This window comes from Chiroxiphia lanceolata, chromosome 1 (assembly GCF_009829145.1).
Source record: "Chiroxiphia lanceolata isolate bChiLan1 chromosome 1, bChiLan1.pri, whole genome shotgun sequence".
In the NCBI taxonomy this organism is placed as follows: Eukaryota; Metazoa; Chordata; class Aves; order Passeriformes; family Pipridae; genus Chiroxiphia; species Chiroxiphia lanceolata.
Window position 1 is genome coordinate 99,644,595 of NC_045637.1, and position 15,632 is coordinate 99,660,226.

The window sequence follows — 15,632 nt, forward strand, 5'->3', positions numbered from 1 at the left end:
TGCTAATAGCAAACAAGTCACACCCTTAGGGCATATATAGCACTGTCCCTTGGAGAAGAGTTTGTGGCCCTCTCAGCTGGGGCTTTGTAGCCCCCTTTCATGGTATCACAAGGATGATGGTCAGCTCTACTTCTGCACTGATGGTTTTGCTAGGGGAAGGTTGGAACCCCACCTTGAAGTGGACTTAAACTTATTTTTTCTTCAATTAAAGAAAATTTGTTTTAAAAGAATTCTAATCTATATGTCCGAGTGTTTGCTTCTTGAGCTGAACTTACAGCTAGTTTTATTTTTTCTTGATTAACAATTTATTAATCTCTTACTAGTCTGTAGTCTGCATGCATAATTTTCTATTGTTCCTGCTTATTGGTGGGTTATTTTTATTAACACTTGTTTAAAGCATATATTTGTATTGTAGATGCACCACAGATGCCTGGGGTTTTCTGTTCCCTCATTTTATGGCATGTCCTTTGGGCACAGTGATGTTTCTGCCAGCAGTCTGCACATATCATTGATTCACAAGTGAAATCTTCCTGGATGGAAAGATAATACCCTCTCCTATAGCATTCTCCTGAAAAAGCTGGCAGCCCATGGCTTGGACAAGTGCACTCTGTGCTGGGTTAAGAACTGGCTGGAGGGCTGGGCCCAAAGAGTGGTGGTGAACGGGGCTGTATCTAGTTGGCAGCCGGTCACTTAGTGGTGTCCCACAGGGATCAGTGTTGGGCCCAGTTCTGTTTAATATCTTTACTGATGATTTAGACGAGGGGATTGAGTCCACCATTAGCAAATTTGCAGATGACACTAAGCTGGGGGGGAGTGTCAATCTGCTGGAAGGCAGGAGGGCTCTTCAGGGGGGCCTGGACAGACTGGAGAGTTGGGCTGATTCCAGCAGGATGAGGTTCAACAAGGCCAAGTGCTGGGTCCTGAACTTTGGTCACAACAACCCCCTTCAGCGCTACAGGCTGGAGAGCAGCCAGGGAGAAAAGGACCTGGGAGTTCGGATTGACAGGAAGCTGAACATGAGCCAGCAGTGTGCCCAGGTGGCCAAGAAGGCCAATGGAATCCTGGGCTGTATCAGGAACAGTGTGGCCAACAGGTCCAGGGAAGTGATTCTTCCCCTGTACTCAGCACTGGTGAGGCCACAGCTCAAGTACTATGTGCAGTTCTGGGCCCCTCAGTTCAGGAAGGATATTGAGGTGCTGGAGCAGGTCCAGAGAAGAGCAACAAGGCTGGTGAAGGGACTTGAGCACAGGTCCTATGAGGAGAGGCTGAGGGAGCTGGGGTTGTTTAGCCTGGAGAAGAGGAGGCTCAGGGGAGACATCATCACTCTCTACAACTACCTGAAAGAAGGTTGTAGCCCGGTGGGGGTTGGTCTCTTCTCCCAGGCACCTATCAGTAAGACAAGAGGGTATGGTCTTAAACTGTGCCAGGGGAGGTTTAGGTTGGATATTAGGAATAAATTCTTTACAGAGAGGGTAATCAGGCATTGGAATGGGCTGGCCAGGGAAATGGTGGATTCTCCGTCCCTGGAAGTTTTTAAGATGAGACTGGATGTGGCACTTAGGGCCCTGTTCTAGTAACCATGGCAGTGCTGGATCAAGGGTTGGACTTGATGATCTCAGAGGTCTTTTCTAACCTGGCTGATTCTATGATTCTATAGTAAGAGTCATGAAACCTCAATTATTATTTTAGTACTGTAGTGATTTTTTAAAAAATATTTCTATTTTATTTGGTTCAGAATAAGAAATTTTTTTTTCTGTGTCTTTTTAAGTTCCTGGGAAAATTGATTTACATAATTTAACACTTAAGGACTCTATACTGTACTTCTAGGAAGAAAATATTTGAGAGAAGCTCCCATCAAGAGAACAGTACAGGCTAGGCATCCTGCTAGAGATGCAGTCGCGTGACTTCTTCCAGTTGGAATCGCAGAGTCTGTTTTCCTGCCATCATGGGGATTCATTCCTTTTTGGAAGATAAATGCTTCATGCTTCACACAGACATAATTTTTTCGTCTGTATGTGAAAGTACACTGATTTTTATGTGTTGGACCAATATGGTGAAGCTGAAGCTGAGATGTCTGGAGAGGACATTCATAGTTGTTGTTCTGGATATCCTTGCACAGGATTTGCCAGAGAACTTTCTATGTATTTTCCACTGCTTTGGACATGAAGGTGAACAGTGCACTGACACTGAAAGTGAGTAAAAATGGTGGAGCTCGAGTCTGTAAGGAAAGAGTCCGGGCAATACCTTTGCCAAATCAAAACTTTACCAACAGGCTGTAAGAGGGAGACTAGCAATGGTGATTCCCTCATTCTTCCCAGATATCAGTCAAATACCATATTTGGGAAATGTTATGATAATCATTTCCCCAACCTCCTGCTACAGCTCGTGGGGGTAGAGGGCAATGGGACAGGGCACTGCAATGAGGGTCAGGACACAGCTGAGGTTGGTAAAGCAATGCCAATTTTATTAGGGACAGCAGAGACTTAAATAGGGAAGGATCAGGAGGTGGGCTCAGGCTAGGGGAGGAGTAAGTGACAGGCAACCCAGGGAAAGTAGGGAGTGGATGCCAGGGGAAGGATGGGTGGCAACTTTGGGTATCCGGGGGAAAGGGCCAATGGGAGCTCTCTCTGCACTGCAGCAAACTTTGCCCAATCAGGTGCAGAGGAGTGGGAAAGCAGGGGAGAACAACAGGTTTTGGTGGGAAAACTTGTGAGGGGAGAGGAAGACAATATGGTGGACAGGATTTTAAAACAACAACACAGGGCACAAACAGCATTGTAACACAGCAAACACAGTCCGGGGATAACTGGGGTAGAACTGTTCGATCCGGGTAGTATTCAATTAGGTGTATAAAGTCCATTCAAGCAGCAAAAGGTTATAAATTTTTCTCCACGCTTGAAATCTTTCCCAGTCTGGTCTGTCTTCCCCAACAACCTCCTGCACTGTTGTTGTCTGTCTTCAATACTTTGATTTATTCTTAAATTTTTTCAGTGGTGACCAAAGTTGCACTAATGTGCAATGGAAATGGGGAAACAGGTTAGATGAGAGTGTGGACAAGATGTTGCTGAAGTCTGATTGATGGATCTAATTTAAATGAGAATTGCAAGAATTTGCCTAAACGAGGGTTTTAGGAATATCACTTGTTCTTCCAGTGCAGGATTTATCATGAAGTATGACTTAGCAGATTTTTAGTTATTGATAACTTTTAGTGTTGCCAGTGAAATGCCATAAGGCAATGGTGACTGTTAAGGGTGAAGTGTATCTTATAAACAATTTGTGATCTTCTAGCAGTGTTTTGAAAAGTCAGTTTTAAAAAACAGTCCTTAGAGATGCAGGAGGGACACCACGATTTTTAGCTTATATGCTGCACACTTTATTTAAAATATCCTTTAAAAGTGTAGCAGTGTAAGGATGTAAACCCACTTAAATCAGTGGGTTTCTTTTCAGAATGTGGACCCGCAGCATTGAGAGGGTGGTAAAAAAAGGCAAAAAGGAGACTGTAAATCTCTTGCTATCAAAAAAGGTTGTTTTTTTTTCTTTCCTGTGATCGCAAATTGCAGTGTTGAGGGTTTCATATGTATTCATGTTCTTTGCAATATGTTAGTCTGTTTTAGGATATTTTTCTGTCCAACATGATAATGAAAAGAGGGGATGACAGTACCAAGCCCTGTGTAATTTTTCTGAATACATGCCAGCAGTGATGATCAAATCTCTTATCACATTCTGCCTGAATGGGCACGTGCTTGTGAAATATTCTGGTCAAAGGAACCATCCCCTCTTCCAGCAGACAAGGAGGAATTAGTTTCACATCAGCGGGATGAAGTGTATTCATCTGCCTTTGAATCTTATGCCCTGTGCATCCTGAAGTGTGGATGTCAGTTACCTGCCTACAGAAAAGGGCCACCTCAAATCCTCCTCAAACCATTCCACAACACTAGTGTGGCAAACCTCCCTATTTGGGAAGTCTCTGGAGTCTGCACATCCATATATGTGTTTTCTTGCTATGACATTTTTCTGTAATTTTAATGTTTATTATAAATGCTACTTGCTTTAAACATAGTAAAAATCAATCATCAAAGAAAGAGTAATTGCAACAACAGAGGATGGGGAGCATGTCATTATAGTCAAGTACCTAAACTACCTGAAGGCTCCCAAAATCTTTTTTGTGTTTTTTGTCAAAGGGAAAAGGTAATTCAGGTTTTAAGAGCAAGCCTTTCCTCTTTCTAGCAGAAGACAACTTATGAGAGGGGATAAAGTCCCAAAGCCCTTAAAGCTACTGGAGTTCAGGAGCTCAGCCATTGGAGCTGAGAAAAGAGTTGTCTTTGAGGAACACCTTTTAAGCCTTTGAAGCAACATCTTCTGTGAAGTAAAGAGTCATTTATACTGAATAACTATATATTAATTTTTAGCATCTCCTCCTAGAGAAGAAACTCGTTACCTTTTTTTTACGTCTCAGGAGTCTCTGTTGTCCTGAGCTGGTTGTCCTACCTTATGGGTGTTGCCCAAGACCTCTCTTTGCAGAGGCATAAACAACTTCAGAGCGCAAGTCTCGACACAGGTTGCTGGGTCTAGCCTGCTGTGTTGCATATAAACCCTGCCTAAGTTGGGGAACCTTAACATGTTGAGGAACCTTAATAAATGACGTGGGATTTTTCTTTTGTGCTGTACCAGTTGGGAGGCTTTTCCAGAAGCTCAGTGATCTGGTGGTTAGAAGTCTTCCAGCTTCCAAGATGTATTCAAGGCCAGTTTATTTCCAGTTGCTCTTGCAGAAAATTGTTCCTTTCGTTACAGGCTTGTGGTTTGTTTCCTGGTAGTTACCTCTGATAACTACAGAGTATTGCAATCCTTTTTAGCTTTCCTTTTGCTCTGTTGAAACAGCTGATTTCTTAGGGTATGCTGGAGCAAGCGTAAGTAGGAAAGGCAGGCCAGCTGTGGCAGTGAAGAGTAATGGGAAAGCTAATTTACCCTACAGCCTCATTTTACTTTTAGTCATGTCCCTGCTTACACTGAAACACTGTTCCAGTGCCTGTTTTTCCAAAACATTGAAATTGAGGCCTTCATAAACTCCAAATATGTTAGATCTACCCCATTTGTGTGATCACAGGAAATGAGTTCAGGAAGAGAGAGACCATGTTAATCGGTCATGATCCAGTGTGATAGATGTTGTTTTTTATTCACTTCTCTTTTCTTTCCTTATTCTTTCCTCTGAGCCCTGATACCTGGCACATTGCCAAGAGCAGACTAATGAGTTTCTATTTTGTGTGTCACTTCAGCAAACGGTCGACCCCTGTACATTGTAGATACCTGCTCCCAGAGAGACATTTTTCTGATGATGATATTCTGGGCTCCCTTGGTTTCAGAGCAGTATGGTCTTGCATTTTGCAGTGTGGTTTTGTATTTTGCTTCCACTTTGTGCTTCCTCTTCCACTCATGTTATTCATGGAAAAATAAGGGAAATGTTAATTTAATTGGGGATTTTGGAGTGGAAAGGAATCTACATAAGGTCCCAAAGCTAACATTTGTCACTTGCACTGTAGTCTGACAGAGTTGTTTAGTAAAATAACCTGACTTGACTATCTCTGCCAGCAAAGGCAAGTGGAACAATCAGAGGTGGCTACCTATCTCCTCCAGGAGACATCAGATGAGGAGAAGGGGAGGAATAGCACTTCGGCTCCCCGCCCTCCTAAAGCAAATGGTAGTGCAAAAAGGCAACCTCTCAATCTTCTCTCTAAACAGAAACTGGGCAGATCTTAATGCGCCCAAAAAAGAGAACAAAATGGAGGAAAGTAGACGTCTGGTTTATAAATTACTTCCATACTCTTTTAAGTTGAAAAAATTCAATAGTATATACATACATAGATATTCCATAATAGATTTGTTTCCTAACTCCACATAGGATAATATACGATATACAATAATTTCTGTCTTCGCTCTTGTTAATTTGTATGTATCAAATGTAACACTTTCATAGTAGAGGGGGCAGTATTGGCCTTTGTAAGATAATGTGCTTTGTATATGAGAGACCGACAAGTAAAAAAACCTCCCACTTCCAACTCTCAAACATAGAAGCAGTGATTAAAAAACCCTTTGAGACAACTTCATTCTTGTTTTGAATAAACTTCAGTATTTATCCAATCCCTTCGAAAATGTGAAGGATGACCTGGGGCAGGGAACTCTGTAAGAAACTTGTGTAGATTCTTCAGGTCCTCAAATTTTCCACTTTGACCTCATTGTATGTTCACTGGTCAAAAAGGGAAAGACTAGAAAGCTAGTCCTCTAATTAGGTATTTCTTTTAAGTAAATAGTTGCTTGGACTACTACTCACATCTAACCTCTTTTGCCTAGATCTTTCATAGTTGAATTTTCAAACTCTCCTCATTTGTTTTTTTGCAAAGCATTTTAAAAAGCTTCTCTTCTCTTAAAGCATCACTCCTCTCTCATGCCTCCTTCCTAAACTGCCACGTATTCTAGTGCTGTGGAAGTCATTAAAAAACCCAGACTTTTAAAAATACTCTTCAAGAGTGATGGTGCTTTTGTCAAATTTGCAGTGCGCTGAGTGAGTACAACAGGGATTTTTATGTCATTATCACAATGCCACGGTTTAAGTAATAACGGCAGGTGTCATCAGCCTCCAAAGTTGAAGATGGTTTCTGCAAGTTTTCTTAAATCTGCCTTCACAGGAAGTGAGCAACTCTGAGTCAAAAGGAACAGACTACAAGAGGTATGCACGTGTCTTGGTGACAATATTTTTTATAGTATTTGACAGAAAATTTCTTGCCAGTCACCAGAGCCTTTAATCAACACTGTCAGCTTAATTGACTCGACTCAATGGAAATTTAAATGAACAGCACCTTTTCCACCAAATTAATCAGTTATTTTTTTTGGTGCTGATTATTTTACTGTAAATTTTGTAAATTTTTTTGTTTAATTTCTGATATAAAAAGCTAAAATTTGCCTTCCTCTAATATTCCTTCTTGAAATTCCCCAAAGTATGCCTAGTCCTAGTGAAAATCTGAGGCTGAGCACATTATTAGGATGCAGGGAATGCTGCAGTATTCTTAGTATCTTATCTCCCGATATATCAATATTTATGTATTGATACTGGTTCACTGGTTTTGAAACTTTTTGACAGTGTAGCTGTGTCTGTGCTCCTTTGGAACTGAGAAGCCAAAATTATCTCTAATTATTGACAACAACAGAAATCACAATTCCCAGCCCTGAGGGAACTGGGTGATTGCTTGTAATTAAAGGTAATTAGTGGTCTCTTTAATTGCTACACCTTGGCTAAGTTTAACCCTTGCAGTCTTTCCTTCCAGCCCTTGCTTATGGTGGTACTAATGGCTCTACAGCTACGGTGTGAGTCAGTTGCCATTAAGCCCTGAAGTCTAATCTTGGGCAAAAAAAAAGATTAAATTTCACTTGCAAACTACTGTTTAAGTAGTACTTGAGTTGGTTAGAGCAGGGTGCTTATAATGCGAAGGTCATGGGTTCAATCCTCATAGAGGCCATTAACTTAAGAATTGGATTTTGTGGGTCCCTTCCAACTCAGAATATTCTGTGAATATCTGCGAGAACTAAAATGTGGAATTGCAACAGAAATCTGAAACCAACATGCCTCACTCATGCAAGTCAGCTGCAATGCCTAAGTATTTCTCCATCACTCACGTATACTTCAACATGAACAATAAATAGGACAAATGAAATCCTGTAATACAGCTGAGCTGCTCTCCCTTCTCCCAACCTCCTTCCAAACAAAGCAAAAAAAAAATTGTTCTTAACTGAAAAGGAGCAAGAACCATTTTTTCCTGTTAGGATAAAGACTGAGGAAAATCCACCTGGCTTATTTTGGCATTACCAGAATTAGCAGAAATGTCAGTGTTTTACAACTGTTTGAATATAGCATTATCATAATATTTTGGAATATTGTACCGGCAGACTCATTACACTGCCATAACTGAAGTTCACAGATCTGACTCAGATGTACAATAATAAAACAAAGACAAATACTCCGCTGCATTTTTGGTTGGAGGCATTAGTGGTAAGAGAATAAAATAGTCTGGGTTATTTATGCGTGGACAGACACATGAATATTTAGTAGTCACACTAATTGTAGAACTTGTTCCAATGTTTGAAGGTTTCATTCTGTCAAATGAGATTAATTAATGGGAGAAAATGCATGTTCACATAGGCAATATGTAGGAATAGCAATAGGCAACATGTCAATACTCTTCAGTGCCTCATGTGATCCCTTCAGCATGGGGTAGTTTAGTTGTTTCTGCTGCAGTACAGCAAAGACTTCAGAAAACTTGCTGTCTGAAATTATTGCTTCAGTTTGCTCATGCTCACTTGAAGTGCTGTTTCTGTCAAACAGGCTGTCTAGGAAGCATTTTTGGATGCCTTTCAGCGGGCCTTTTAAATGTTACTGCTATACCTACTTGGCTCTAGTGAAAGTAAGGAGGTCTCTGAACTTTCCCACTGTTTTTCTAGTCTTTGCTTAAAAAATAAAAGAACTATAGGGGCCTTTAAGGAAGTTTGCCACTGAGGAGTTTAACCTGGGGACAGAGCCTAATTTACCATGTGGTATGTCAGAGGTGGTTCTGACCATTCTGCCTTGGACTCACATATGAAATACTTGTACAACCACCCTGAGAAAGGCAGACCTACTCCTGCATGCCCTGGTATTTTGACTGTTTTGCAATGATATCTGCCCTCATGGAGGTGCATCGTGGATCCTACTCTCCTTAGCTGCCTTTTAAAACACCTCTCTGCTGCATGTCAGCAGTGTCTTCCTACATTAGCAGTCATGCAGAACTGGAAGAAATTAAAACCCTTCCTGCACAGGACTCAATCTAGAAGCTTTTAACATGAATGCCACTATGGTCCTGGACTGAGGAAGTAGAGGTAAAGAGGGTGAAGCCCCCATTTGCCCAAATCTATGTGCTATAATGAAGGAGGCAGCCAGTGTAGGACGAGCTGTTGGCCTGCCTGGGACCTCCATGTTACTCTTCATCCCTTGCTGTCACTGACATAGCTGACCTAGTGCCCTTAGAAGGGAGCATGCAAAAGCCATCTGAGATGGGTGTCCCAGGTCCTCTCCCACAGGCAAGTGGAAGAGGCATGAAAGCTGCTTCCAGGATCAGGAAGAAGCCATCCTGCCTTGGACCTTGTGCCAGGTAACAGAGTGGTAGAGGGAAATCCAGTCTCTCACTTGAGCTAGACCTTGTTTGAAAGCAACAGCGGTGTCCTGGATCCCTCCTGTATCTCCTGAGGGTCAGCTGTGGGAGGATACAGCACAGTGGGTTAAAGTTTGTGCAGTGCTGCTCCTGCCATATATCGGGGCATGCAGTGGTACACACACAGTGCTGTCTGTGCTCCCAGTATGGCCTTCGCCTGCTGGAGGCTGGACAACAGATGTTTCTGCCGGCCAGGTGGACTTTTGCTCATCTGAACTCCCCTCTGCTTTGAAGACATGGCTAATCCACCAGGGGATGACTTACTGCTGCATTCATCAAATGACAGTCATGATAGTGAAGCACTTTAAATGGAGTGAACCAGATGGTGCCATTTGTGCCTTTCAGAGCTGGTCTTGCCTGCCACTTGTTGCCTCAGTGCAGCAACGTGAGTGCGAGAACTGAAGCAGTGCTGCTTACTTGGCCTATAAATTTCATCCCCTTGGAAGTTATTCTGTCACCATGAGGTGACCCATCAGTTTAAGAACAAGGCAAGCAAGATGATATATATTCATGTCAGATACTTATGGCACAAGTTCATAATTTCATAACATTATACTGTCACACTGTCCTGGTGTTTGCTATCTTACTGGCAGCTATCACAAAATGAGACCAACAGGACTTAAAGAAGCAAGGGAATCCCAAACTTGAGCTCAAAATGGTGATACCAAAACTTTGCTTTCCCATTTTCCCTTTTTATTTCCTCTGTACTTTAAAGTCAAATGAGTGGAAAGAAAGATATATTTTGTAAATGCTTTACTCACTACCAAAAATCACTGATGTGTGCACCACATTTAGCAGTGGGCATCAGTGTAATGGAAAGTAGTACTAGCAGTGAAGAATAGCGTTGCGTTCAGTCATCACTACAGGAGGAATGCAAGCAGACAGTATGCCTATGCGTCTTCACTCTTGTCAGAAAATGGCTTGCTATGACTGCTTGTGCAGGTCTTTGTATCATTCAAAAGACATTCCTGGAGCAAATGTACTGGGTTGTCCTTTGTAATGCACAGGGGAAACAGGACCATCTAAGGAATTATTCATGCTTTTACCCCTCAAAACTCACCTCTTTTCCTTGACTCAGCTAGCTGCTGGTTATATTTGAGAATCTCACTCAACTGCAGAGAGCTGAAGATGGTGTCATGGTTTGAGAGCTCCAAAATCTAATTCCCTAGTCCAAGCCCCCTCCCACATCTCAACCTAGTGTGAGACGGTTTTCCAGACAACCACACGAGACTCAAAATGGGGGAAAGGGAATATATTACAATGACTATACAAATAAGTACTACAATACATTATATACAATCTTAACTATTTCTACCATGACATAAGTATTTACAATGGATCAAATCTCTTCTCCCCTCCAAATAAAAGTCCAGGAGGGAAGAAGGAAAAGATCTTTTCCACTCTCAGAGCAGCAATGTCTCTAGGGCAGCAGGTCTCTCTGTCTCGCTCTTCTTCTCATGCAGCAGCTGTGGCTGGATCTCTGCCAGTACACACGAGGGGTATCCAAGCCCCTTGGCCCATCGTCTAAAGCGAGGGTCTTCTCTTCCGTGGGCTGCGTTTCCCAGGACAAGGGTGCTATCACCACGTCATATCACGAAGCGCAGGGGTCTTCGTGACGGTCCTTATCTTCAGAAGATTCAAGTTCCCCTTTGCAGAGCTCTGTGCTCTGTCTCAAGCAGCGGGGGGAGGGGGGCAAGGTCACCCTCTCCGCATTCTTTCTCTGAGCTTTTCAGCCCTTTCTACAGTGCTGTAGCACTCTAAGACTCTTTTAAGTAAGAGTCCATCTCCTCCTCCTTTTCTAGGAGGGGTCTCCAAAGAGTTTGGGGTTTTAGTTTCAGTTCTTACCCAAACTTTCTCTGTAGAACTCAGTTCTCTCTCTCTGCTGCCGGCTCTCATTCTCTTTCTCTCTCTCCTTCCAGAAGTTCTCTCTGTGTTGCTGCCTGCCTGTTGTTGCTGCTTGTTCTTATCTCTCCTGGCTCTCTGCCACCGTTTCTTCGGTCAGTGCAGTTCTGCCGCCACTTCTCAGTATCTCTTGCTGCGGCTCACAGTGGAGAAACATCTCCTGGCTCAGCTACAGATACTTAGTCCAGTCTTACACTGTTCCAAGTCTCTGCAGCCCCCAGCTGGGGGCTGGGGGGGGGCAGAGCCCCCTCCGGGGGGCTCCTGCTGCTTCTCCTCGTGGCTTTCACAACATGGCTACCTCTTCCAACAACAACTACCCTTCTCTTCAGTTCTGCTTGTATTATGTTTATATTTTGCAGAAGCGCTCATTGGGTAAAACCTCAAAACTTCAAGGGTCACCACCCCCTGGGGTTTTACCATTTTATAACTGCAGGGGGAAAACTGTTAACAATTGCAGCAGCACTGTAACTGGTAACTCCTTAAGAACTACTACTGGGAAAGGATTTAAACTGCTTGGAGTGATGGCTGATACAATTTAGCACTTAGCAATGAGAAGGAAAACACTCATATACAACCAGCTTTCTGAAAAGCAACATCAGGTACTTCAGAGACTTGCCCTGGATGCTAGGGTGTTGCAGGCATATGATTAAATGTCATGGCAAGGAAGAGGTGACTGCCTGAGGGGCTAATTCCTTTGCTGCAGGCTCTGTGTCTCAGATGACAACTTTTGCAAAATGTAACGAAATGTGTAAAGACATTTTGACAGTTATTTCCCCTCTGCTCTGCTGGTTTTGGCTGAGAGCACCACATTAATAACCTTAACTAAAGAGAGGCATGCAGGGATCTTGGCAGAGTTTGAGAGATGATTGATTGGGTTGGTGCAATGAAGTAAATTCCTCTTCTTCCTGCTGCCCAGAGCATGAACACTGCAGGTGTAGAGAGGCACGTCCCATACCTTGGTCCCTGATGTACTAGGGTGCTCCAGGGGACCCAGAGGCAGGCATCCTATTTTAACCTCCACTGTATGAACCTATTATTGAAAGACACTGATACATCTGTGACTAATGTGTTGGGCTTGTTCTCTCTTCAGTGTACTAACTTCCGCTGCCATATTCCGTGGGGCTTTAAGCAATGGCACTTTATTGATTTGTTCACTTTTAAAACTGGATTTTGCCTCAGTTGAAGCCTTACAGCCCCTGCTGTGTGTCACTCAGCAAAGCAGACTGACTGCAATGAAGTAGATGGCTGTTTACCAGAAGTGGGTTGCTCACTTTCTGTAATTTACTTTTTTTTTATTTAACGCTTTGGCTTGCTTGGGTTTTTAATCAGAGCACAGGAGAGGAGGCAAAGAGGGAGACAGAGAGGAAAGCAGTTCTTGGGCTATGTTGACAGACAACTGTTTCCTCAGTTGTCAGGTTTTAAGCCTGTCGGCAGAGCTGCTGGTAAATGGAAAAGAAATAATGCTAGGGCGGGGAGGGCGAGGCTGACCTGACGGAGACTAGAGCGGAGGGGCTGTGTGCTGTCACTATCACGGCGGCAGGCAGTCTGGTACGGCAGCGCCGCAGTCCTGGTTACTCCTGCAGCTGCCTGACTCCCCATAGCTGCCCCTACAGACAGCTCACTTGTCAGCAAGGGATTTTCTTCCCCTCCTCCCTTGATACGGATCCCTCAACTGGTATTATGGATTGTATCCTTGGCTTATTGTAATAAAAAAAACAAAACAAAACAAAAAACAAGGGAAAAAAAAAATCCGTGTGGGATTGCAAAGGGACGAGCCTTTGATTCTCTCGGTCAGCCCGAGGATGGTTGCATGTTGGCACAGCTGCCCCACGCGTACACCTGAGCGCTCGCAGCTTGCCCCCGCAGCCCCACTTGCAGGGAGGGGGGAAAGTGTCTGCCAGAAATGTTAGCTGCTCCCGGGCAGTGTTGAAGGTGGAGCCTGTGCATGCGTAGTGGCAGCAGCCGCCCTCTCAGAGCTTTAACCAGAGAGGTAACCTGCAGCTATGGAGTCACCGACTAAGGAAATCGAAGAATTTGAGAGCAACTCTCTGAAATATCTGCAGCCAGAGCAAATAGAGAAAATCTGGCTTCGTCTCCGAGGCTTGTAAGTAGTACTTTTTTTGTTGTCTCTTCCAATTTCCTCCAACTGTCAAAATTATTGTAGTACTTTATTTTTTCTTGCTTGCTTGTACGTTCAGAATCTCCCAGGAGTTTCCACACCTGTTCTCCATAAATACAGTGACTTAATCTTAGCAAAATGTCAATTTACGTCTTTAAATTGAACTGCTTCTTAAATTGAACAAACATTTTCAAGTGGGAATGTAGAAATGTCATTAATGTAGCATCTTAAGATATAGGCAGTTACTGAGATGCTAGTTACTTTGGGTGTTATACTAGAAAAGTTTTGTTGTAGCCTGAATGGTACTTAATTGAATTCTGGTTTTGATGCAACATAGAGAAGACTTTCCCCCCACTATAAATGTACACAATTTCTGACACTGACATGATTAATAAGAACAAAATAGGCAGAGAAGGCACAACTGGAATACAACTGGAATAGCATTTGTAATGGCAGGAAATTCATCTTCCACTGATTGGATTGTACATTTAGCCTGACTTGCCATGAAATGACTGGACGTTGCCTCCTGAGTAAAAAAAAAAGTACCTGTGCTTAAAGAACTTGACACTGCAGAGCAGAAAAAGTTGTAGAGTCTGCTAGCTTATTTAGAAGCAATATCTGCTGTCTTTTTCAGATTCTTGGTATGTAAAATACTGTCTACCAGCAATAAGATCCTTTACTGGCAGCAAACCATTTATTTGTCCATCAGTTTCCGGCCAAGGAAAAGAGGAGCATTACTGTGTTAAGCTACATACCTTTCTAAGTTCAGAACTGTTTGTGTTTGTTTACTTTTCTTCAGCCTTACATGCTTGAGTTATTAAAATTTTAGCCCTCAAGGGAAAGGCTGGGGAGAAGGAAACAAGGAGGCTTGGAAACAGCAGAAGCAACAAAATGAAGGAAGAGTAGGCTAATAACTGAAAACAAATAGGTCCAAGTTAAACCTGAGTTGCTCTTTGGTGCTATTTTGTGTGAGAAACGATGGAATATATTGCAAAGCATATCCAAAACTTGTGAGGGACTCCAAGCAATCTATGAGATATGCATGAATATGTATTTCTTTCAAGGCATCACTCCAGGAAGCCTGTTGTGTGAAGGAACTTAATCAAAGCAGATAACAGCTGTTTTGTAAGCCTTCCAAATAGAAGAGCCACACAAAACAAGCCTTTAATTTTTTAAATCTGTGCCATGCTGTAGTATTAGGATTTCTTGAATTTCTGTCTAATATGGAGTGAAGGAGCATGCTGATTTGGATTCCACCTGGAGTTCATAGGTAATTGTTCAGCAGCACTGTTGTTTGGGATCTCTCTTGCAGTTAGTACAAGCTCTGATCTCTTCTACCTTTCGAAAAGTTAGAAAAACTTGAAGACTTATTTTAGATGTGTAGTAGCTAAATCTCAGGCTGTTTTTCAGTATAGCCCTCTTTGTCAGCGTGAGTGTAACAAACATGTCTCTTCTTCTTTGTGTCAAGATTTCTTTGCCTAAAGAGGAGAGAGATTTTTTCTGCAGAATTCTTGATCCCAAGATGGAAACTGAAATGTGTTCTGTAGAAGATTTTGCATTCCCAGTTATTTTATGGAGGCTTTTAGTTCATGTATATACACACACACACAACTGTTTGCAAACTGAGGTTTGGCATCATGTTTTGTGTTTTTTTCTTGTCTGTCTTTATGCATGCTTTTTTGTGTAAGAAGAACGATCACGTGCACAACCCTCTTAATTAAATCTTAAATAAAATGCTTCAGCCTGGAGAGGTCAAATACTGCTTGAGAAGATACCTTTCTCCTCTGCCACTAGTACACTGACAGCCATATCACACAGAAATTAGTTACAAGGCACAGCAGTGCTACCAGAGCAGTCTTACAGAGGTAGTGAGAGAGGGCATGATGCTGGCTGAAGATGCCTGAGGAGTTGTAGTCTGCAGCATACAGATATCCAGATACCCAGTAATTTGATTGTGATACTTCTCCTTAAATGGGAAGGGTTGTGATGATTTAAATAGTCTGAGGTGCTAGGCATGGTGTTAGACACCTCCTTGGTAGGACTTCATCTGTGACAACTCTGGTACCTTCTCACCCCCCGTGCCCCAGCTGGTGTGTTACTCACAATGACTTCATGGACAAAACAATATACATCACCTCTTGCAATATTTGGCTTTTCTAGAGGGCCAGGAACGGGGCTCTTTTAATTTTCACTCCATCTCGGCCTGCTTGGTTTGAAGGGAATGGAAACCCAAAGGCTGCTGCAAAGGGGTGGTTAAGTTGAGGCTCTTTTCAGATGCCCCTAATGTAGTGTATTTTCTGTTTAAGCAAGTCTAGTGAGGGCTTTTTTGCCACGAGCCTGGTACTGTTCTGTCACGGAATCACAGAATATGCTGAGTT

General features: G+C 42.8%; 1 protein-coding gene across 14 annotated transcripts in view; it reads left to right on the forward strand.

The window, feature by feature from the left end:
• The window catches only part of PDE1C (phosphodiesterase 1C), a 333,339-nt gene that overhangs the window by 127,497 nt on the left and 190,210 nt on the right, over positions 1 to 15,632 (forward strand). For 4 of the 14 annotated variants that reach the window (XM_032690535.1, XM_032690542.1, XM_032690550.1 and 1 more), the window contains exon 1: positions 13,113 to 13,239. The exons of the other annotated variants lie outside the window; for them this stretch is intronic. In XM_032690535.1, coding sequence (XP_032546426.1) covers positions 13,139 to 13,239 — 101 coding nt within the window. In that variant the 5' untranslated portion in view covers positions 13,113 to 13,138. Of the gene's footprint in view, positions 1 to 13,112; positions 13,240 to 15,632 lie in introns of those variants that run through there. 14 annotated transcript variants of the gene reach the window in all.